Source organism: Myodes glareolus, chromosome 5 (genome assembly GCF_982192425.1).
Source record: "Myodes glareolus chromosome 5, mMyoGla1.1, whole genome shotgun sequence".
Taxonomy (NCBI): Eukaryota; Metazoa; Chordata; class Mammalia; order Rodentia; family Cricetidae; genus Myodes; species Myodes glareolus.
The window spans coordinates 56,247,037-56,269,907 of record NC_142030.1 but is presented as its reverse complement, the minus strand read 5'-3'; the positions used below and the strand labels follow the sequence as shown (position 1 = coordinate 56,269,907).

The following is a 22,871-nucleotide window of genomic DNA, read 5'->3' as shown; positions in this document are numbered from 1 at the left end:
GACTCAAGAGGCCGTGTTTCTCACAGCTCCCAGGTGATATCCTCCTCCTCCTCCTCCTCCTCCTGCTGCTGCTGCTGTTGTTGCTGCTGCTGCTGCTGCTGCTGCTGCTGGTAGGGACCTGAGGACCATACTCTTGTGGAATATTAGTTTAATGATGCAAAGATGTGTCATGTTTTTTGATGTTGCATTTGTTTAACTCTATGAAGTTGTGTTACTTTGCCTGTCTACAACACCTCATTGGTCTAATAAAGAGCTGCCTAGTCAATAGCTAGGCAGGAGAAGGATAAATGGGGCTCTAGGCAGAGAGAATACATAGAAGAAGTAAGGTGAGGCATAAAAAAAAGAGGAGAGAAGAAGGCCAGGGGTCATCCACCCGGCCACACAGCCAGCCATAGAGTAAGAAGTACAGAAAAGTATATAGAATAGAGAAAAGTAAAAGTCCAGAGGCAAAAGGTAGATAAATAGTTTAAGTTAAGAAAAGCTGACTACAAATAAGCTAAGCTAAGGCTGAGCATTCATAAATAGAAATAAGTCTCTGTGTATTTATTTGGGAGGTGGGTGTTGAGCTCCAGAAGAATAAGAATAAGAATAAGAATAAAAATAAGAAGAAGAAGAATAAGAATAAGAACAACAACAACAACAACAAACTATACCATATTCAGAATAGCACTCACATGGAAGGAGCGGCCTTTGGGGATCCTAGGGAGAAGATGGTCATTGGAGGCATTTCAGAGGGATTTAGGTATATGTGCCTACTTATGTCAGGGGTCATGAGAGTAACCAATAGCTTTTCAATACATGTCAAAAGAAGTAGTGACTGAAAATGAATGACTAAGGTTTACTGAGTGGATTATGTACTGATGAAAGCTAAGAAACGAAACAAGTGAACTTCAAAAGATGGAGTGGGGCTGGCTCTAGGGGAAAAGAGGAAGCCCAGAAATAAGGGAACCAAGAAACCAAAAATGGTTAGATGGATCCCATGAGTCTAATGCTAAAAAGGGTGGTTACTGAGATTCCACCTCATAAAGAAACTTAATACTTCACTAGATCCGAGAAACAGATACACCTTTAACATGTATGTTCCAATCAGCCATGATCAGTAAGTGGTGTAATGAAAACCCTTCAAAAGTAAGAGTGAATCCTCTAGAATATCACATTGACCATTGTCTACAAAGAATATTCTACAAATGGTTTCATGTAGTTTCCCACCAGGATTTGCTTTGCTTGGTAATGTGGAGCAGCTTAGCCTGACTAGTGTTATTGTTATTGTGGTGGTGGTGGTTGTGTGTGTGTGTGTGTGTGTGTGTACGTGTGTGCGTGAGAGAGAGAGAGAGAGAGAGAGAGAGAGAGAGAGAGAGAGAGGAGGAGAGATGCACAGAGAGTGATGGTCTTAGGACAGTTGGCAGAAAGAAAGGAGACATAGCATCTAAATAAGTATTTTGGTGAACAAAGTATTCAGCACTTGAGCTTCCACAGTGAAGAAGGCAGAGGTTGCTAGAGCAAGGCAGGACCATTAGCTCTGATCTTGGTGCCTCCAGAAAGGTTCCTCCCTCCTTTCTAGGTAAATTTAAACTTTGGAATCTGGAATCACAGACTTCAGATTCAGTCCCTGGATTGGTTGAACTCTACCTTGGAAGTAGAGGACTAAAATCTACTGATCTGTGACTTAGTGGTATGGTTCGCTTCTTAAAACCATTCCTCGTAGCAAGGGTATCATTTCCTCCCCTCCCACACTATATTTCAATAGACAAGAGGTCTAAATCTAGAAAAAAATGCTAACATCCCTAGAAAAACATTAGGTTAGACTACTTGAGTTTCAATACCTGGTTCCTACTTTCCTTATTTGCTAAAACTGGAAATGACCTTCAGCAAGGTCAGAGAAGCCACACCAAAGGCCTGGGTTAAAAGGTCTATATTCATTCTGTCTTACCCACGCAGATGTTTCCAAGGGACTGTCCACTATTGTAAGAAGTCTACTTCTCAAATCTAGGAGAGTATACTATTTTTCTTATACATTTTTTATTCTGTGGCAAAGGTCCAATAATAATATTGCTTGCTTTTCTTTTCACATTAATGTTAGAGATTCTACGTCTACATAATTTTTGCATCACAAATCTTTCCAAGTCAGTAGGCATCTGTTACAGTTAATGCATGTTGGAAGAAGGGGGCACTCAGTGACATTTCGTGAAACCATTCCAATATCATCAGAGTGGCGTGCTAAATTCCTTCTCCCAATTGGTTGTTAGCTGTAGAGTCAGAACATCCTAAGAAAGGCTTTACAATTCTTTCATTCAAATAGTTCCATTCACTGACTCTTATTAAAGTTCCTGGGTTGGGAGGAAAATGAGAAGGAATTGCCTAAGTTGGAAGAAACAGTAAAGAAGGTGCAGGTACTCTATAAATAAATGTAATCCATCCTGTGGTTTGAAAGAAAATAGCCCCCAACGGCAGAGGCAGTATGAGGAGGAATGGCTTTGTTGGAGTAGGTGTGGCCTTGTAGGAGGAAGGTGTCACTGTGGGGGTCGGCTTTGAGTTCTCCTTTGCTTACTCTGTGCTCAGTGTGGTAGACAGTACACTTAGTGTTGCCTGCAGATCCAGATGTAGCCTCTCAACTGCCTCTCCAGCATTATGTCTGTCTGCACGCTGCCTTGCTTCCCACTATTAAGACAATGGACTAAACCTCTGAAACTGTAAGCCACCCCAATTAAATGCTTTCTTTAATAAGAGTTGCTGTGGTCATTATGTCTCTTCACAGAAATAGGAACCCTAAGACACCCATCCAGAGGGAGCCTGTTCTTCTTTTTGTACTGTTTTCTAATTTTTCTCTTCCTCTGGTTGGTTTTGTTTTGGACTTCTTGACTTAACTGGAAACTGCCTCACAAGCATTAAGAACTTACCTTGTCCTTTGAAGGCTTTCAGGGGTGGATTGTACAAAACCTGAACGTCCAATAAAAACCTCCAAGACCCTGCCACGAGGCTCCATCAGGCCAGACTACAGGCTGGCTCTTCGAGGGTTTCCTCACCTGGGAGACTGTGATGCCACACTTCTTGGCTAACTCCTCTTTGGCTTCCTCACTGGGGTAAGGGTTGCTGAGATGGGAATAGAAATATTCGTTCAGAATTTCTGTGGCCTGCTTGTTGAAATTCCGTCTCTTCCGCCTTCATCAGGAGAAAGGGAGAGAGAGGAGAAAGAAGGCTGTTAGAGGAACAGAGCAGGATCGGTACATCTTTGGGCAAAGGGTGAGTGCAAGGAAATTTGCAAAAGGGGGCTGGATGCTCAAACCACTAATCACGATTTATCTATGTTTCACACACACCGAAGAAGAGAAGCAGGCACATCTGTACATTCGGGCCAACTTGGGTTTGAGTCCTAGACCAGCTAGACATCACCTGACTGTCTGTGGAGGTCCTCCCTAAGCATCAGCTTCTGCAACTGAATGGAAAGAGCTCCTGGGTAGCATACGAGGACCATAAAAAGGGAGAACTCAGTGGGACATCTGGCACCAGACAAACTCCAGACTCAGGGGTTGTACTCTAGGCCTTTCCTTCGCAGGAACGAACGAACTCAAGTCGTTCACCCCACCTGCAAGGTAGATGGGGTTATTCCTATTCAAAGATGAAGTAGCATGTTCTAATTCATGCAGCAGGCATGCTATGGAGATAGTTCGGGTCTGCCTGGCATCAGACCCAGGCTCTTTGGTCTATACACGTTGCCTCCTGGCAGCGACACCGAGGCTTTGTAGCCCCAGGTTAAAAATAAGCTGTCATTTTCTCTCCAGTCTGTCCCCATGCAAATGCATCCAACAGTTTAAATAGCCATCTGGGGAAGAGGGCAAGAAGCTGGCTGGGGTCAACCCCCTGACTATCTGACCTCCCTCAAACAGAGAGAGATGGCATTTCTTCAGCAGGAACAGCTGCTAAATGGCAAAACAAAAGCTCACAGAATTCTTCCTCATACACAGGTTGCCAAAAGGCAGAAGACCAATTTTCTTTTCATAAAAGCACTTTTCTGCCTTAAAAAAAAAAAGAACTAATTGAACAACTTTCAAGGGAGAATCACATTATTGCTTTCTTACTGCTAAGGCCTGTGGGTAGTTAGATAGTCTCTTGGAGGACTCTGGGCTCTCTGTAGACCCGGTTTTCCCTCTTTGAAGTGGGTAAAGCCTTCATCTTTAAATTCCCTCTATTAGCACATTTACCTGCCTTGCCTTTATCAAAGCTGTTCCTTAAGGAAAGAATTCCAGAACGGATCTGGTTACACCAGGGCACGGTCGTCCAAATTTAGCCAACAGAAAGCACTGGTGGCCTCGCTAGCCTGGAGACTCAGCTATTGTATTTTCAGGGTCCCTCTTGGATTAATTAACACAATCACGTCCCTGATTTCACCGGATGAACACCATCTGCCCACAGGTATCAACCACATCTGTCCAGATGATGCCAAGCCCAAGTCACTCTCCCAAATCACGCCGAGTTTCTGGGTCATCCAGCATCAGAAACTGGACAGACTGGATGGAACAGCCCAAAGATAAAGGAGGTATACGTGGAAGAAGTGGTTAATGTGCCTTCTCTTGGTTTGCCTTCCAAAACCCTCTCTCTGTCTTTCTTACAGATTGTTGTTTTAGGCCTGGCTATCTGGACCAGGAATGCTTCTGAGGCTGGAAGAACCCCCAATCCTTCATCCCATTATTTGTAATTAGCATTACAGTGTAGTTTTTGGGACTCTTCCAACTGAGCTCAAAGGAAACCTCTCAGGAATGGGCTTGTGGTGCGGGGATGGTGCAGACAGCTGTTGCTGGCTCTCCGGGTGTCATCGCAACATGCGACCATCCCTTGGTGGTCTTGTCTGCTCGGATGGACTGGCTTATCACTTCTCTCAGGAGCTGTCTTAATCTGTCTCAGAAATCCTGTGATCTCGATTTTTTTTAGTGCTTCAGGCAACATAGTGAAAATAGCTCGTGTCTGAAGGTAAGGCTGAGAGTGGAGAGACAACAGCTTTCCTTGCTTTCGTGGGACTGGCTCGTGGGCTAACATTTGAGATCTCCATCCAGTCAGAAGCAGTGATCGCTGAGGATTGTGTGTGGGGTGGGTGGGGGTATAGTGCAGTTTGCCTGCACAAGTCTATGTACATATACTGCCAGAAGAGGGTATCAGACCTCCTGTTACAGCCAGTTACAGCCAGTTCTAAGTCTACAAGTGGTACTGGGACCCAACCTGGATCCTACGGAGGAGCAGCACGTACTTTTAATTATTGGACCATCTCTCTCCACCAGGATCTTGGCTTTTAATGTAAGAAAATGTGGATGCTTATTGACTATTACATTTTAAAGACAAGTTCCTGCCTGATTGTGGTCCATGGGAGCCTTTTTTTTTTCTAGAAGAACCATGATAACGTGAAGCACAGACTCCCTCCTGCTGCATGCTCACCCTCATCTGGTCATGGCCCCGCAGCAGGTCCCGACAGCGCTGATCTCCCACGTCTATCCCTTTGTTCCATTCCTGATGTCACTGCTATTTTTGAATGATTTAGATGAGCCAGTGCGCATCACAGCACTGCTGACTAATGGTGTCAAGTGGGGTTTTTGCGATGAGGGAATGTTCTGTTTGTGTTATCCAATACAGTAGCCATAGTGACCTGAGGCCACCATGTAGCTGATAAGTGCCTAGTAGCGCTACAAAAATATTTGGCATCCTGATTTTATATCTTAACTCAGAGTCAAATGGCCAGAAACTCGTCGTGTGCCTTAAGAGTGATGTTGCCAAAAGTCACTCTCAAACAACCATCATGGAAGAGAGGAGGATTTAGGAGACTACAGAAACACTGGATGGCCACAAAGCCCACTGTTTGCTTTTACTCTGTAAGACGGCCATGTCTACCTTCAAACAAGACCAGATTACTGTCACTGCGCCACAAGGTGTGGACTGTATTTCCTCCTCTGGTTGTATTGGCCCCGTCTGAGGGCCAGAGAGGTCAGCAGTAGTTCACATCAGAGTCTTCCAGTTTAGCACATCCTCAGCAGAATCACCATAGCAACCTTCCTAAACCAATACTCTCTCTACTGATGTTACTAAGCTATAAAATGGATAATATATACTAATGTTACATATACATATATCACATCATTATATAAATTATACTTATTCATATATTAAAGATAATAATATTTAAATTTGTTAAATATAAACATACATAATGAGTGGCCTAGCAATTGCTATGAGCACTATACTGAAATTACAAAATGAGTGTTATGTGCCAGATACGATATTTATTTTTCATATTACCTTACACATTCTCACGTGCAGAATCATTCCCATTTTATAAATACAAAAACTGAGTTGGGGGGACGATGAGTCACTTGTCCATGATCACAGGGGTCACTTACCCTGTAGCCAGAACTTGAATCCAGTGTAATTACCGAGTTTGTACAACACTTTCTCCTAACCCTTCCCTAAACAACTTTGCTCCATAAAGGAAGGGATTCCAGAGCTCCCTGGTGCAGCTAAGGTTTTCAGTGGTTCACCTGCTCATCAGCTCTCACTTTCCCCAACACTCTACACACTGCTACACCATTTTGTTCAGCAACATCACGTATGTCCTCACTAATCAAAGACCCGGTGGCTTGCAGGTCGGTTCCTCTACCTTTTTAGACACCCTGGTACGTTTCTCTCACACAGTGTTTGCCACGGCTTACACATGTCTGCAACTACAAAGCAAGCTCCTCAATGGCAGTAGCCACAGCTCATTCCTATCTGAAACCTTGTGTCTACCACATAGCGAGCTCTTGGGTAGGGAAAGCTGCTGAAGTTGAAGGGGGATGCTCTGTGTTGTTCCGGTCACTCCATCTACCTCACAAGCATCCTTGTCTTCTGAAATGCAAGATGTCTTCAGTTTCCTGGACCTTTTCCCTTGTGACAAGAGTTGGTAGGTGGATGTTCTGAGGTCTGACATGCAGTCCTATGCTGATCTGCAAGGGTGTACCCATGAGATCATGAGCTATGAGAAGGCAAGACACATTTATACATTATATTTGCTGTTCTAGTTGCTAAAACACCATCTGGCGAATACCAGGAGTCTAAATATATGCATAAACAACTCTGCATATAGGGTCAGTCTGCCTGTACTTTATTGATGTCTTTTCCTTTGCTTTGAACCTGTTTTTGGTAATTCAGGGCACAGTGCGGGAGTACATTTCTAAGCACCTGTGTTACTATTACAAACTTTAACCAAGTATTATAGAAAAAAAAAACTTTAAAATTTTTGCTTTAAAAACCACTAGATGTTTAAATTTCTCCCCCTTTATTCTCTTTAAGAGAAACACAATGTGTAATACTGAATAAACCAAGATGGGCAGACCATAGTATGAGGTACACATGGTGAGATGATAAATGGATAAACAGAATTTTAGGTTCAACTTTGCTGACATCCTTACATCAATGCAAGCTAAGAAGAAAGGCTCCCACCTGAGCTAAGATATCTGGACCAAGAGCTCAGCTGAGAGGGGTTCTAATGCCCTTGCCCCTGGCGTGTGCGATACCTTCTTCAAGTGACTGGGATGGTGATCACAATGGGGGGTCTCACCTTGTGACTAGGCTAAAGCTTTAACAAACAGAGTTTGTCTTGCAGGCCTCGAGGAAGAAAGGAGACAGTCTGATTGTGAAATGCTTCTGGAGAGGGACAGCCTCTGCAAACCAAAGCTCTCTAAATCCCACAGGGAACAGGGTTTATTGCACCTGAACTTCAAATGTCGCCACAGCCTCTGTAGATACCTTGGTGGGAGCTTGAGGGACCCAACCGAGCTATACTCGAACTGTAGGCGAGTAGGAACTGCGAGGTGATGGAAGTGTGTGGTTTTAAGCTGCTGCAAGTGTGGTAATGTGCTATACAGTCACTAAAAGCTAATCCGAGGCACGTCCCACCATAAAGGAGAGTAACAGTCATTTCTACACACCTATTAAACACAAAGGCTAATCCCATTACTGAATCAAGTCCTCTTTGTATTCCATTTGTCGTCCATGAAATCTTATTTGATGAGGCCCTGCCCGTCCGATGAACAGTTTGGGGGTATAGGATGGGGGCCAGGTGAAAACCCACAGTGAGTTTTCAGTCACTGAGCGCTGAATTTCTCTCTCACAGGGGTTGGCTTAGCTCGCTCCTACAATGACTGGTAGGAGATTAGGTAAGTTCCCTAACCTCCAGTTTGTTTAAGCATTTATTTGAGAGCTGGGAAAGCCATTTGCTTCACCCTGGGCAGGAATTGGGGTGATGTTTTGCCAACAAATACAGTCATAGCAAGAGATGAGACCACCAGTGACCATAGGGCGACCGCTTCCATTTTATTGGGGGCGGAAATGACGATCTGAAGGGTTCTTACTCAAGTAAGAAAGAGACCCTGCCTTAGAGCGACTACCCTTCTGGTTCCAAATCAAGAATCTAGGCAAGGAAATGTGTACGAAGCACAGCTAGTTCTGCATCCTTTTAGACTTTGACCTTCAACTAGACACAATGGAATGGATGCAAAGAGAAGCCCATATAGACGATGGTTCTGTTTTGCTCATTTCTCCAGTTTGTTTTTTCAAAAACAAAAACAAACAAACAAGAATCCAACCAACCAAACAAACAAAAACCAGTCTAGACCCAAAGTTTATTTTCTTCTTCTCTTTCTCCCCTCACCCGCCCCAGGATCTGCCAACGTAAATAGCAACTCCAGCATTTTAACTAAGGTAGTTACCATGGGGATGCAGGGAACACATGCAGCGTGGTGGCGGCGGCGGCTGCAGCACAGAGGAAAGACCAAGGCAGAAGCCACCAGTCACTTACATTGTGCAGAATGGCTGCCTTAAAGAAAGCAGGCTGGCAGCAGGCCACTGGGCAAAAGAGAAAATGGGTTCTGCTAGGGGGGTTGATTTTGCCTACTATTCTATCCCTACACCCTGACAGGAAAACTTTATCTTTTAAGATTTAATTTTAATTTTGATTACATGTATATATTGGAGGTTGTGTATGTGACTATAGTGCCTGCAAGCCCGTAGAAGTCAGAGGGCTTTGGTTCCCCTGCAGTTTAAGTTACAGGCAGTTAGTTATAAGCCGCTCCTGATGGACTCACTGGGAACTGAACTCAGGTCTTCGCTGGGGGAGTTCGTGATCTTAATTGAGAAGCCATCTCTTCTGCCTCACCCCCCTTTTAGGTTCCCTTGACTACAGGATCCTATTAACCTAGAGGTGTATCCTGCAGACTAGCATTCTCATTTTGTTTCTAATGCAATCCAGAAACACAGTGAGAAGGGGGAGGCAGGAGAAAATGCTAGGGACTTTTAAATAGGGACAGAGACCACGAGAGACCCTACCACTGCAGAGAGAGAGAGAAAAGGCAGGTGAGAGAGCTGAATAATGCATGCTCTCAGAGAGGAAAGCAATCCTGGCATAGCCATGAATCCTTCAGTCTGAATTAAAAGGAACAAAACTATACACATCAAGAAATGGCAGGCTGACCATCACATACCAACACTCAATAACAGGAGTCTTACAGTAAGGATGATTTCAGGAATTGTATAGTCACAACAGATGACTAACTCAAGGGGAACTGTGGATTATAAGGCATACTTGCACTGTAAGAAGCATTTGGTAGATCAGTTGTCAAAATCCTTCTTCTGGATAAAGGTAAAATCTGGTTATCACCATCTCTGAGGCTTGAGAAGAGAAGCCAAGGGCTCAAATAAATCCACTGGGCTACAGAACAGGATAATTAAGAACTGGTTCTTAGTCTGTTTCTAGTTCTCATGCTTTTTTTTTTTTAAAGGGCCATCCATTCTATTTTGAGTTCATAAGTAAAGTCATGAGCATCACCAAAGCCAGAGAGGAAATATCATATTAACCGAGTTCCTATCCAGTCACCTTCCTGCTTCTCTATGCTCAGGAAAGCATGTGGTGACCAACTGGGAACTTGCAGCCCATAGTATAGTGTCTGTGGTAATCTGCTAAGAAATGTTTCTTGAATTCAATGAAGTACACTGTCTATACAGTGAGGGAAAGAGCCCAGATTTCAAACACTTAGAACCAGTCCTCTTGGAGAAAGTGTCACGATGCTCTGCCAGTATTGTGACAATAAACACGTGGCTATGACATGTCCCTGTAACACAGGGACACAGTGCTATGTAACAACAACAAAACCCTGCCTGGCCTCTCATTGTTACCAGTGCTCCTCACCCAGAGAGGGATATATGTAGCAATAAACATTATCTCCTGCAATCATGAATTATTTTCCAGTGCTATAGGAAACCAGCGGTCTCCAGCCTGGGTACCTCAGACCCTAGAACTGCATTCAGGCTAGTGTTTGGTCAGCATTCAGTGTAGCAGAATTGGAGTTTCAGAGAGGGCCATCTCATGAACCCTGACCCTGCTGCACCAGGATCTTTAAAGACCTTGATGACCTTTCAAGATAACTCAGAGACTCACCTGGCATCCAGAAACCGGGAGCGCAGGATCATGACGGCCTCGCACGTGCTCTGCTTGAGCTGCATCTGGATAGAGCTGAACTTGCGGTGGATGATGCTGACCATCCTCTCGATCTCCTTCGGGGAGATGGGCCTGGTCCGGCTTTGCTCTCGAAGGAGGTTCATCACGTGGGTGGTGAATTCATTGCATGCCTACGTGGCAACAAAGGGAACGTGGGGTGAGCTGAAATTCTCGGCTTAGCAAACAGAGTCCACACCGTGCAGTTGGGGCGATTTTCTAGAGACTTGGACAAGTGAAGAAAAGTAGGAGATTTGGTGGCATTTTATCAAATCTGATAGCTAGAATAAATAGTTGTCTGGAAATTCCTTTTCTTCTCTGTGGCTCTTGTCTACATTTTGGCCCTGGCTTCGACTTCTTAAGGGAAAATAAAATTCTGAATCATTTTAAAATCATTTTTTTCTGAATTTTATGACAGTTAGAGGGGAGATACTTAACATCCACCCCTGCCTTTTGGCCCTATGTTAAGAGTCGAGAGACTTGGGGTCGAATACATCATGAGATTTCTCTGTCTTGTTCATTATCCCTGATATGGTAGGGCTTCCAAATATTCAATTTGGGGATACATAAACAGCCAAGAGTTGAAATCACAAAATAGGAAGCGCTGATGACTCTTCTCAGAGATCTCTCATTAGCTGGCCTTGAGTTTTATCTAAAGAAGCCCTCCTGTGCCTGGTCTACACACGGGCAATCGGTCCCCAGCAACCTTATAAACAGAGCACCCAATGTGAGTTACAGGGTCTAGCAACCACCTCTGGAGGAATAGACTATCAGTCAGCCGTGGAAGTTGAAGTGGAAACCTAACTTCTCCACGTCTGTATTTTCCAGTTGGGACAACTGTGCTCCAGAGGAATGAAGGGACTTTCCAAAGGCACACGGGAGGCCTGGAAGGACCGAGGTGTGACCCAAATGCTTCCTATCATTTATGGGCCCGGGAATGGAGAAGCTGAACTCACTCTTCGGGAACCGCTACCCACTCTTTCGGTTATTAATACTTAACATCCATAGTCTAGCTTCATTAGTTGAACACTCAATAAAATATCTATTCACCGATTAACTCACAGCAATGCTATAAAACTGTATTAGATTTGTCATGAAAAGAGCAAGATGGTGCTTTGAGAACTTCAAGTTTAGGACTCAAAGGACTCTGAGTTTAATATGAAGAGCAGAAACATGCTCGGTATCAACAACATTGCATTGCTGTGCTTTTCTACCACAAAGTTCTTCCTAAGTGTCAATAATGGAGCAGCAATAACAGGAGCCCACACTCATGGGCTATTTACTGAAGCATTCTTTGAGTTTGGATGACCAAAGGGACATGGGCAGAGGGAAGCAAACACAGTGGGAGGCCTGCTTTCAACCTTGCTCCTTTGATTATTTATACAAATCTTCTCTGAGAGATTTAATTATTCTTCAACCCTCTAACACATTAAATGGTACCCACGTTCTTGTTCATAGAGACCTAGATGTAGAGGAGAACATTTGTATGGAGCAGGAAATGGGCTGCGTGACAGGCTGCCTGGGTCCCTGCCAGCTAGACTTAGTAGTGGCATTTGGAGAAGCTCTATAATGTCAGCTAGGATGGTAATCGCCTACCTAAGAAAATGCCATAGAGATCTGCAGAGTTACTGTGTGTGCAATGCATACATAGGCCAACAAATCTGTGTCTTCATTATGGCTTTAAAACACAGGCAACTTAGGGGCTGGAGAAATCACTCAGCAGTTGAGAACACTTGCTGCTTGTAAAGGACCTAAGTTTAGTTTTCAGCACCCTCATGGCAGCTCCCAACCATCTGTAGTTCCTGTTCCAGGGGATCTGATACATTTCCCTGGCCTCCTTGGGCACTGTGTACAGGTGGTGAACTTCCAAACATCCAGGGAAAACATTTACACATAAAATAAAGTAAATAAATATAGAGGCGCCTTAGCAACCCACCATCTTATCCTGATAGAGCAAACTTCTGCGGGCTTCATGTCTTCTTTGGTGAAATAAATGTGATAATAAATGTCCCCCTCTCTATGCTGCAGGATTGTGCTGAAGGAAAGGCCACAGATGGGTCTATGCAGCATTCTCCGTTCAGAAAAGTGTTATCAAGACATGGATCTGTTACAGTCTTATTCCCAAAACAAACACAGACTCTGCAACTATACCACAAAGAGAGGGAATTAAAACCTGGCAGTGAGCTCCCAGGACTTCCAAGGCCCCCACGACAGAGAGTAGAGGGCTAGGCTCTTAACAAGCCCACAGTCATTCTTCTGAGGAAACAATCCTCTGTGCTGCAGCATCCTCACCTCTAGGGGACTTGCAGGGAGGAGGAGCTGCAGGCTAGGAGGTTTTGTCAAACATACCAGCCCTCAGCTGGGAAGCCGCAGCGCTTCGCTAATAATAATGTGTTTCATTACTGCGAATCAAAATCCTCACAATATCTGGTGTTTAGTTGGGGCATTTTATTTCAGGGCCTTTCAAGCTCCGCAATGAGCAGACAGTGGAGCCCTTCTACCCACTGCTAAGGTGAAGCGAAGCAGCTGCTAAACATCTGGGAGAACACACAACTGAGGCTCAGGGTTTCTGAGCTTGTCTTTGATGGACAGGACCGAATGGTCCAGATTCGTCTAGGACCTGAACTGTCTAAAACGACCCCTCAATTCCCCACCATGACAATATCAGAAGCTGGACTGTTTCTGTTAGGTCAAGTGCTCACAGTGTAGTAGTAAGGTACATATTTGAGAATAAGACAAAATAGAATCCTCAGGGTCCAGCCGTCTCTGCTGTGAACTATAACAGAGAACTACGATGAAGGTTCAAGCCACCTTGTGGGGTAGGGGAATTTCTACAAAGAAGTGTCCCAAGGAGGTTGCCCAAGGGTCTCTGGAGTTCACGCAGGGAACCTCACAAGGTCTAGATTTTGGCTGACATCCTGCATGCTATTCAATCCATCTCCTTCCTGTCTCCTTCCAGCTGAATGTGGACTAGTCTCACTCACAAAGGTAAGAGGAATCCAAGAGCCCCCTTAGCTGTGAACCCCAGTTCAGCATTGGAGAGTTACACTCCAGTGACATTGTTTACAAAAGCTGAAGAATTCCCCAAAGCAACAAGAGGGCCATTTCTATAAACAGACCTTGGAATAAATTTTGGTTTTTCTGATACCATTTTTTTTCTAATCTGTTTGAATATGTCAGCTTTTACCTACCTTAGCCACCACCATGATCTGTGTTCTATCATTGTCATTTAATAATGATGAAAGTTTCTAGAAGCTTCCTTATTTAATAACCTCGGGATAAAATAGCAACCTGCCTGTTGGGTTTATTTGGAGGGCTAAGGGTGAGGGAAGAGGTGGTAGTTAGTTATCGTGTGTGGTTATCTATTATCAATATACAAAGAACAAAAGAAAGACAGCAAAATTAACAGTAACAACTACGAACATGTAGGGTGACATTTTACCTGACTGAGGTTCCCTACTTTTAACAAAGCCCCCATGAGGAACTGTTTCAGAAAAATGAAGAAGATGGATCTCTCAAACATACCAGCTGAAAGGTTAACGGCGCCATTGCCTTGCAAGCAGCCATTTATTATAATTAACAAACTAATTTTAATAAATTATTAAGCATCCAGAATGTGCTAAGCAGAATTCACTTCTCACCCAGAAACTGCCCACATAAATAAGGAGACATGATGCCTTACTTCCTAAATTTAATAAATATACAAGACAAGTCGACCACTGCTACATTTGCATAATTTGTTGTGCACTCGTGGGGCTTTCCCGAAGTTCTTCACTTCTAACATCTCTAATGATTTAGAATAGATAGGAAGCCATGAGAAGTTTCTAGAGGGAACATTTCTATCACTAGCCTGGTGCCAGTAGTCCAGCCCAGGAAGGCAACAGAACATGCTTGCCATTCAATGTTGACTGATGTCTATACTTCCTTTTTCCTAATGAAGTTGGGTCTTTTTTTAATAAGGGCCCTTGGCCGACGCGTCAAAACAGGAGTGTGGGGCAACCTCTGTTCCTTACTGGATGTGTGACCTCAGACACATGTTTAACCCCTTACAGTTTACCTTCCTTGCCTGCATCAAGTGGTCCTATGCATCCAGCAACAAAGTGGCAAGGAAGAGCAAGGGCAATTACAGTGGCCCTGATGTCTTGCAAGTGAGTATGTTATTAGAAGGGACTACTGCTGCCCAAGTGGTCACCCACTTTGGACAAGGATGGGAGAAGGACAAGGGAGTTTCAATGGAGAAATCAATTCTGTGCTGTCTGCATTCCAAAGAAACAATAAAGCCATCTTTCAACACCTCCAAGTCTAATACACGTTGCAGTTGTGTGATTAGAGGAAGCTACATTCTAAGCTCCTTTCTTGCCTTGCTTATTTGGCATGAGTTAACCTAGATGTCAGGTCTAGGCGGGTTTCTAGGCCGAGACCAGGCATCCTGGGGAAGGTGAAGTAAGAATTGCACAAATGAGACAAACCAAAAGAGGCCATCCAGAGACCTTTGTAAGAAAAGACTACACATGCATCTTCTAAAGTTATCCCACTAAGTTGGGGCAGAGTCCAGATTCAGGAGGGTCCATGTGGGGAAAAGCATCATGATTAGGCAGAACAGCTTATTTCAGACTCTCTTGGGACACGAGAAAAGTCTCCATGAGCCAACAGTGTGTCAAGAACATGTGTTCTCTTCCAAGGAGGTACAGGGTAATGACTCGCAGTTCTTAACATGCTGGGTTTTCTTTCCCTTCCTTCAGCCTCAGTTACACCTGTCTGATGGCCGAATTTCACTCTGCTTCACTGAAGGAGGCAGAGCAGTTCGCCCTGCATGAAAGAGTGGACTTGGTGGGTATCCTCCACTTCAAGGGTGGGCAGGAGTGCACTAATGAAACTTTCTCCACTTTAAATTTTAAAATGTCCATTTCTACTTTAAAATTTAAATTTTCTATTAAGTTTGCATTTGCCATCTACCTAGGCGGTCGTAAGTAGAGTGCTTTTTTTTTTTTTCCTTTTTGGGCTCATAAAAATAGCAAAAGAAAATCTACTCCATGGAAAAGACATCCTATAGATCCTGGGTTTCAGATAGAATCCAATGGTGACAACAAATGTGTTTGTTAGCTAAATAAATGGAGGGAAGTGTTAAAGGACTTCTGATAGAGCACTATTGATCACGATGGCTGGAAAAAATAGCACTGAAATAGCGGTCCAAATGTATAGGGGACAGGAGGGACTTTCCCTAACCGGGGGTAGCTCTGTCACCATCAGGGTACTGCATCTCTGGACAGTGCTTTGTGTCTTAAAGCCATCATATTCTTTCTATCAGAGGATGTCAACGACCTATCACAAATCTATAGTCCTCTATTAAATGCCTGCTCCTCCTTCAGGATACAGGATGCAGGTAAGAGCACATTTGACTCAGCTGATCCGAGCATAGAAAGGTCAGGTACAGTGTCCCTTTCTCGGGCATGGAGAATCATGGGATTCTCGGGGCATCAAAACAATGATGTCCCTGAGGCCAAAGGAAGCTAGCACATGCTGCAATCAGGTTGTAACTCCGATAATGACCCATGCACTGGGGGACCAGGGAGTCCCTCTGGGCACATTTCCACATCCCTCAAGTGGTCTGGAGTTCCAGGCACAGGGTATTCCTCTCATTGATCATGCATATTTCTTAAGGCCATCATCTACAATGTCATGTTGTTTAGTGTCTTGCCCAATGTAAGGCTTGGGCCTTACCTAGCTGAGACCAGGGTCTAGAGGGGATTCAAGACTCAAGGGCCATAAGCCCTGCCCTCTGGGAAAGGACTGACCAAGGCAGGTTTGCAAGCTGGAAGTGGCAGTTTGTTCTCCCCTTCCTCACCCAAGGACCAGCGTGAGGCCCAGTCTGCGGGGGTGTGGTTACCTGCTCATATTTCTCCAGCTCCGTGTGGTAGATTTGTCTGATCTGTGACAGTTTGGCTCTGTAATCGGAATGCTCCACTGAGTTGTCTGAACCTGCGCCCCCCGAAGCTGCTGCCGCCGCCGCCGCTGCTGCAGAACCTCCTCCTTTCTCGGGCCCTGCCACCCCCTCTGCTAGCAGCATGTTGTCCAGTCGCATCAGCTGGGGATCTGTGGGCTCTTCTTCTTGGGCTCCCCGAATACTCAAAACTACAGAGAAAGACAAAAGGGGAAAAAAAAGTATTAACAGCAGCTCAAGGGAGACATTTAACAAGCGCAAAACACGAACCCTGATGTGTTCCTCCGCTACACTGGCTTCCAGGTTACCTGCCATGGGGCATGTGGAGAAAGGAGGAAGGGCAGGACAAGAACTGAGAGGGTAAAAATGTGGAAGGAGACCCTTACGTTGCTCCAAAGAAACTCTACGTAGACAAAGTCTCTAGAATAGGAGACTGGTGGGAGGAGGGAGGCATGGGGAGACAGTGTCATGGTGCATGGAGAATGGAAGGAGCAGAGGCACGGGGAGACAATGTGTCCTGCGTGGAGAATGGTAGGAGCAGAGGCACGGGGAGACAGTGTGTCCTGCGTGGAGAATGGTAGGAGCAGGGGCACGGGGAGACAGTGTGTCCTGCGTGGAGCTTTACTTGGGGAAGATAAAGAGTTGCTGAAAGTCCAGTACTGTTGTCGTAGCTATAATTTCAGGAACCGGGAAGATCAGTGGTCATCATTTGAGAGAGGGAGAGAGAGAGAGAGAGAGAGAGAGAGAGAGAGAGAGAGAGAGAGAGAGAAAGAGAGAGAGATTTTGTATCTGTGTGTCACAAGCTAGTAGGGCTACATGAGGCCTTGTCTCTACCCTCTCCCAAGAGAGACGGACGATAGTGACAGGTCACACAATCATGCAAATCGACTGAGTAGCGCTAAACTGAACTCTACAAAACAGTCAAAATTCCCATTATATGTGTTGTGTCACAATCAGTATTAGACTACAAACATTAATTATAACAGAATAGGATTTTTTATTTTCATCTTCAAACTGCAAGGTTTTGAACAATAAAAAATATTTCTTCATTTCTTTCTTTAGATTTCTGTTTGTGGCTTTTACTCTGTGACTTTCTTTGTAATATCAAATTAACCTATATTTTCATTTCCAGAATAACTTCAGCAGGGTAAATCTAGTTCATGCAATTAAATCTTGAGACCTTTTCTGTGGACTAGCTGGAAGAATACAGAGTAGTCTAGAAAACCGGGAAGACAGATTAACCCTGGCATAGGGACATGCTCATTTTAAAACTGAGATCCATCTGTTCTGGGTGGCGAGCCTCTGTCCTGTGCAAAGCCAGGGTGTGGTCCTTGTTACGAGATGTTTTCATGGATTCAGAAACCCCAGGGTTTTGGTAGAACCGAGTTTCAGATCTAACTCCTGCTGCTTTTTATGGAAACAACACAACTTTGTGGATGGGGTGACTTAGACTGAAACAGATGAAGTGATCCAGCCGAGCGGCTTATAAGAGATGCTTCTGTCCCTCTTGTACATAATCTGCCTTCAAATAAACAAACCACTCAACTAAATCCAGTTGTGGCATCAGCCGCCAAGCCTTTGTGGAGAGACAACAGGAAGACCGTTTTCAATGTTGAAGAAAAGCCGAAGAGAATTCTGGGAGAAGTAGAAAAGGAAGAAAGGACTTAGAAGACGAGAAGAGGGCCACTACTCAGGCCTCCTTAGGGATGGAGGTGGCGTCCCAATGGACAGACAAGGACCCTGAGAGTCAAGAGCTGTTTGGGGGTACCAAGAACTTCCAGTCTCCTAGGCCATCCTCCTCACTCCAAGGGCTGTGTTAGGGAAGGTAGGAATAAGCTCAACATAAGGAGATGCAGAGATGAAGCCACCCCCTCGCGGGAAATGCCCCACATCCCTACTGGCTGTGCCCGCATGCTCCTGGCTTCCAAGAGGTACCATCCTGGTGAATTCATTCTGAAGGAAATCCTAATTTCTGTTTCAGGAGAAAAACTACAGCATGGATTTCATCCAATGCCGGGCAGTAGGAGGGCGGTCACGGGTAACGGCAGAGATTCTAAAAGGCACTTCTCGATGAAGTAGAAAGGGAAGGAGAAAGGGCGGAGAGACGGAGAGGAGAAGAGAAACCTAAACGCGCACACCGCAGCATTTGTGCCACCACGAGTCTTTCCCTTCTGCACCGCAAGTCTTCTTCCCACGCACAAACCAGGTTGCTGTCAGTGGGGCTGACAGAAGGTGACATGGTTGTAGAGGATCCCCTTCACTGAAAACTCATTCTCGTAGGCTCAAAAGTTTCGATCGAAACTGTCCCTTGGGGTGACTACTGACAACACAGCCATGTTCTTCTGTGTGGTGAACATTTCACTCAGATCTCCAAAGTCCTCTGAAGAACTCAACATGGCGGGTCCCCGAACACACTGAGGAGAATCTAACCTTCTCCATGGGGTCTCAAAGTCCAGACGTCCCCCTCCCCCTCCATCGCCCGCATTCAATGAGGGTATGAAGGCGTCACTTGTAGGGTCTATAGGTGTGCTTCGTGGCATGAAGAATTTTAATCAAAACTATATTTATGAGCCATTCGCAAATTTCAAAAAAGAAATTACCTCTGAGCTACTAAATACAAGTACATTATTTTAGACTGATATTTCAAATTTTGTTCTAAGGTAACAGTTTTTAAGAAACATAATTTATTATTGTTTTTATGTGTATTGGTGTTTTGACTGTATATATGTCTGTGTAATGGTGTCAGATCTTCTACAACTGTAGTTACAGAGAGCTGTGAGCTCTGACGGGGTGCTGGGAACTAAGCCCAGGTCCTCCAAAACAGTGGTTCATGCTCTTAACCAGTGAGTCACTTCTCTAGCGCCCTAAAGCAATATTCCAATCCACTTTCATTCACTGTTTCATTCATTCAACATAGAGCTTACTATAGGTCTATGACCGGTCTCAAGTTCACAAGGCCCCTATTTGGCTTCCATTGTGTGCTGGAGTTACAACTACATCTCACTATACCCAGCTCTAAATCTAGTCTTCTGACTCTAATGTCAAATACATTCCCTTCAGAAGAGGTCAAAGCAAACTCCCAGGGCTAAAAACTTTCCCACCTTGCTAAGGTTGATAACATTTGACCAGGTGCTAATAAGCCTGCAGGCATTCTCCAGGTGACTCTACAGTCTATGCCTTTAGAACATGACCCATCCCTAAGAGAAGACAGGTCTGCTCTCATCAACAACAGTATCATCAACAACAATACTATCAGCAACAGCATCATCAACAACAGCAGCATCATCAACAACAGCACCATCAACAGCATCATCAACAGCATGGCCAAAAAAAAACAAAAAAAACAAAAAACTCCATTATCGAACAGTCAGCACCTCCCCTCCCAAGCTCATCCTGCCCAAAGCAATGTCTGGTATTCCCCTCCTCTAACAGAGTAGGTGCCAAGGATGGCCTCCTAAACTCCCAACTCACCCTCAAGAAAAAAACAGTTGTGAAAGACAGGCACCCACAGAACACAGAGCAGGTAGGTGATCATGAGGAGGTCGGCACTATTGGGTCCCATATGCCTGATATTCCTTGAGACTATTTTTTGGGTTGTAGTCATGCCCTTGACTCAGTGCTTTAAAACAGCCAAGCTCCTCTTCAAAAACTAATGAATACCTTGCTTGTCCTTGAAATTTTAAATATTTTAAATAAGATAAGGAACTCCCCAAGGCTGTTGCAGGAGATACAGAATCCAAGAGTGTTAATGCCCATCCAGAGTGGAGGTTTCAGGCAGTCAATGCACTGGGGTGCTCTGGTTCCTGCCTGGGGAATGAAGATTTCCTAGGGAGGGAGTGGGATAGGCAACGATAAACGTGCTTAATTTTTACATCATAAATGCTTTCAACAAATACTCTTTCAAAAGAAATTTGGGTTTGCTAGAAATATATAAATAGGTTCCATCAGAAATTTGAAAATAAAAGAATGAAAAGATGCAGAAGAAAAAGCCCAGATGGATCCCCACACATTACACCTTCTAAATTATACTCTAATCATGAAAATAGACAATGTTGGGATATGTGCAAGAACTAAATGCAAATAGAAGGACATTTTGCTGTGCTCTACTACCCAGGAGGTTCTGATTCGGAAGGCCTTGGGCTGCATTTGCACATTTGGAGAAGACCAGGAAGAAATCTTGCAGGCTCAAACTTCTTCCGAGAACAAGATTTCAAGATACCACTATAAAAACAGGTATTGAGTTTCACTGACCCGGAAACCGTTCAGCTAGTCAGTTTAAAAAAAAAATCCCACCAGCATTAAATAAATGAATGAAACAGCTGATATGGCTAACTGAAGTGATGCTTCCTATTTACGGCTGGAAGTCAGTGCTCTGGTGAGTTGGAGACAAAATGATTATTTAAAAGCTCCTTTTTATCTTTCGAGCACCATGCAAGACTCAAATGAACCTTTCACTGGGACACCAGAGATGTTAATACTCGTCCTCCAAGATCCAATTTCAGCCAGCCGAGCTGTTACCTAATCCAGCAGCCATCACATATGATCAGGTTCCCGCCTCCCTGATGGGTGCCCTGCACCCCCTCCTCTTCCTTTCCCTCTCCCTCCCCACAGCATTCCTCGAAACAAGCTTTAAAGGGCTCTGATGCCCGAGGATGCTGGCAACACAGAGTTCGAACAGCCCCACTGGCTGCACATCGCATCACGATAGTTAACCCTGTTAGGTAATAATTCTTAAAGGAGCTTTCTACCCATATACTCCCTCCTCCCATTCCAATCAAGATAGAGACCAGTCAAGACAGGTAAGTGATTTCTAGAGAGGTTGTCATGGCCTTTAGAAAACACCTGAAGTCACATTCACATTGCTGCCATCACTTGCCCTCGGGTTAATCCTGTGTTAAAACTCCAGAGATAGGGAGACTATCACAGCCTGGTGAGGAGCTGCTCACACAACTGGCCTCCCGCTGTTCAATCTTTATTTATTTTCTTCACACAAGGAGAAAAGCAAACCAAACCCAAAGGCACAGTTAGAGAACTGGTGGGAGGGCCCTGCTAAGGACTGTTTTGTCCTTGGCTGAGCAATGCTGGTCCAGAGCCACTCCCAGTTGGTCGCCACTAGAGGGCACTCTCTTCCCACCAAGGATTTGTACATAGGCGGGTTCCACCAACATCTCCAATAGAGCTGGGGGAATGGATCTGCTTGGATTCGAGCTCCCAAAGGTAGGCAGGAAAGAGAGTAAGACATATTTACAGAGGGCATTGTTTTAGAGCATGGGGTGAAACTTGAAAGTCGCTCAATTGAGCGAGAAAAGAGATAATGGATAGAGACATGGCTTAGGGAAGGCTCAAGAGAGCTTCCTTGAAACCCCAGGGTTTTACAGTCCCCAATGGCACTGCCTTTTCTAAGCCAGACTGCCATTCCCCAGCGAGGGGAGACTTTGAGGCCTGTGGAACCAGGGTTAGGGTGCCCTTGTACTTTTAGAAACGAAAAACGTTCAGCCCTTGGGAGCCAGATACAGCTTCCACACACTGGATTACATCATCGGAGGCTATAAAACCCAAGTACAGCTTGCACCCTCAAAGATTATAAAGGTAAAGCCACTTTGCTAAAACCCGAACAAGCAGGGCACAGCCAGGACTCCTGCCACCTTGCAAGCAAGATTCTGAGTTCTTGGAAGGCGTTGGTGGTTTGACGACCCAGCACGAACTCATGGATCTCACAGGGTGCATCTATTCAGGTGTCGCTGAAGCTCTTGTGCATGGGAGCCAAGAAGGATGTAGGACTGTGGCATCCAGGCATCTGTATCTCACCTCCCTTCTGGGCCAGTCAGTCAGGTCCCCGCATATGCCTACCTTCCAGGTCTACGCTGCACTGGAGACAGAAGACTTTCTCTCAGTCGTCGCTTCCACACTCATTTCAAGAAAGTCAGATCTGCCTGACAACCCTACAGAAGCAACACTATAGTGACATTAAGACTGAGCTCTGTAGACTTAACTTGGTATGTCTGTTCTAGGCCCATGTTGTTCGTGGCAAAGGTTCTCGGTGCAAGGGAGAACCAGGCACAGGACCAGTACCTGTGAAGGGTTCTCATGAGACCTGAAAGTAGGGCCTGACAGCAAAGAGACCCCAAGTGCAAAGTCACAACGAAAGGACACTGTGGAATGTTTAGTGAGCCAAATCACTAACCAGGTATTAAAGATGAGCTGGGTACTGCAACTCCCAAGATGCCGCAGACATGGACTCTGGTTTCTAGAAGTCCATAATTTACATATCTGTGGACCTACTTCCACACCAACTGCTTTTAGATCTGGAGACCCCCTGTCCTTCCAGCTTCTGTCACTTCCCAGAGGCAGAGTCATCATCCACAAACTACTAGATGTTTTTCCAGCTGGGAAATAACTTTGCTATAAACTGATTCTTTCAAA

The 22,871-nt window shown here is 44.7% G+C and overlaps 1 protein-coding gene across 4 annotated transcripts in view; it reads right to left on the bottom strand.

Moving 5' to 3' along the window:
* The window catches only part of Pbx1 (PBX homeobox 1), a 308,716-nt gene that overhangs the window by 67,784 nt on the left and 218,061 nt on the right, over positions 1 to 22,871 (bottom strand). For all 4 annotated transcript variants that reach the window (XM_048421022.3, XM_048421019.3, XM_048421024.3 and 1 more), the window contains exons 3-5: positions 16,395 to 16,639; positions 10,451 to 10,641; positions 3,024 to 3,159 (exon numbers count right to left, since the gene is read on the bottom strand). In XM_048421022.3, coding sequence (XP_048276979.1) covers positions 3,024 to 3,159; positions 10,451 to 10,641; positions 16,395 to 16,639 — 572 coding nt within the window. The remainder of the gene's footprint in view (positions 1 to 3,023; positions 3,160 to 10,450; positions 10,642 to 16,394; positions 16,640 to 22,871) is intronic.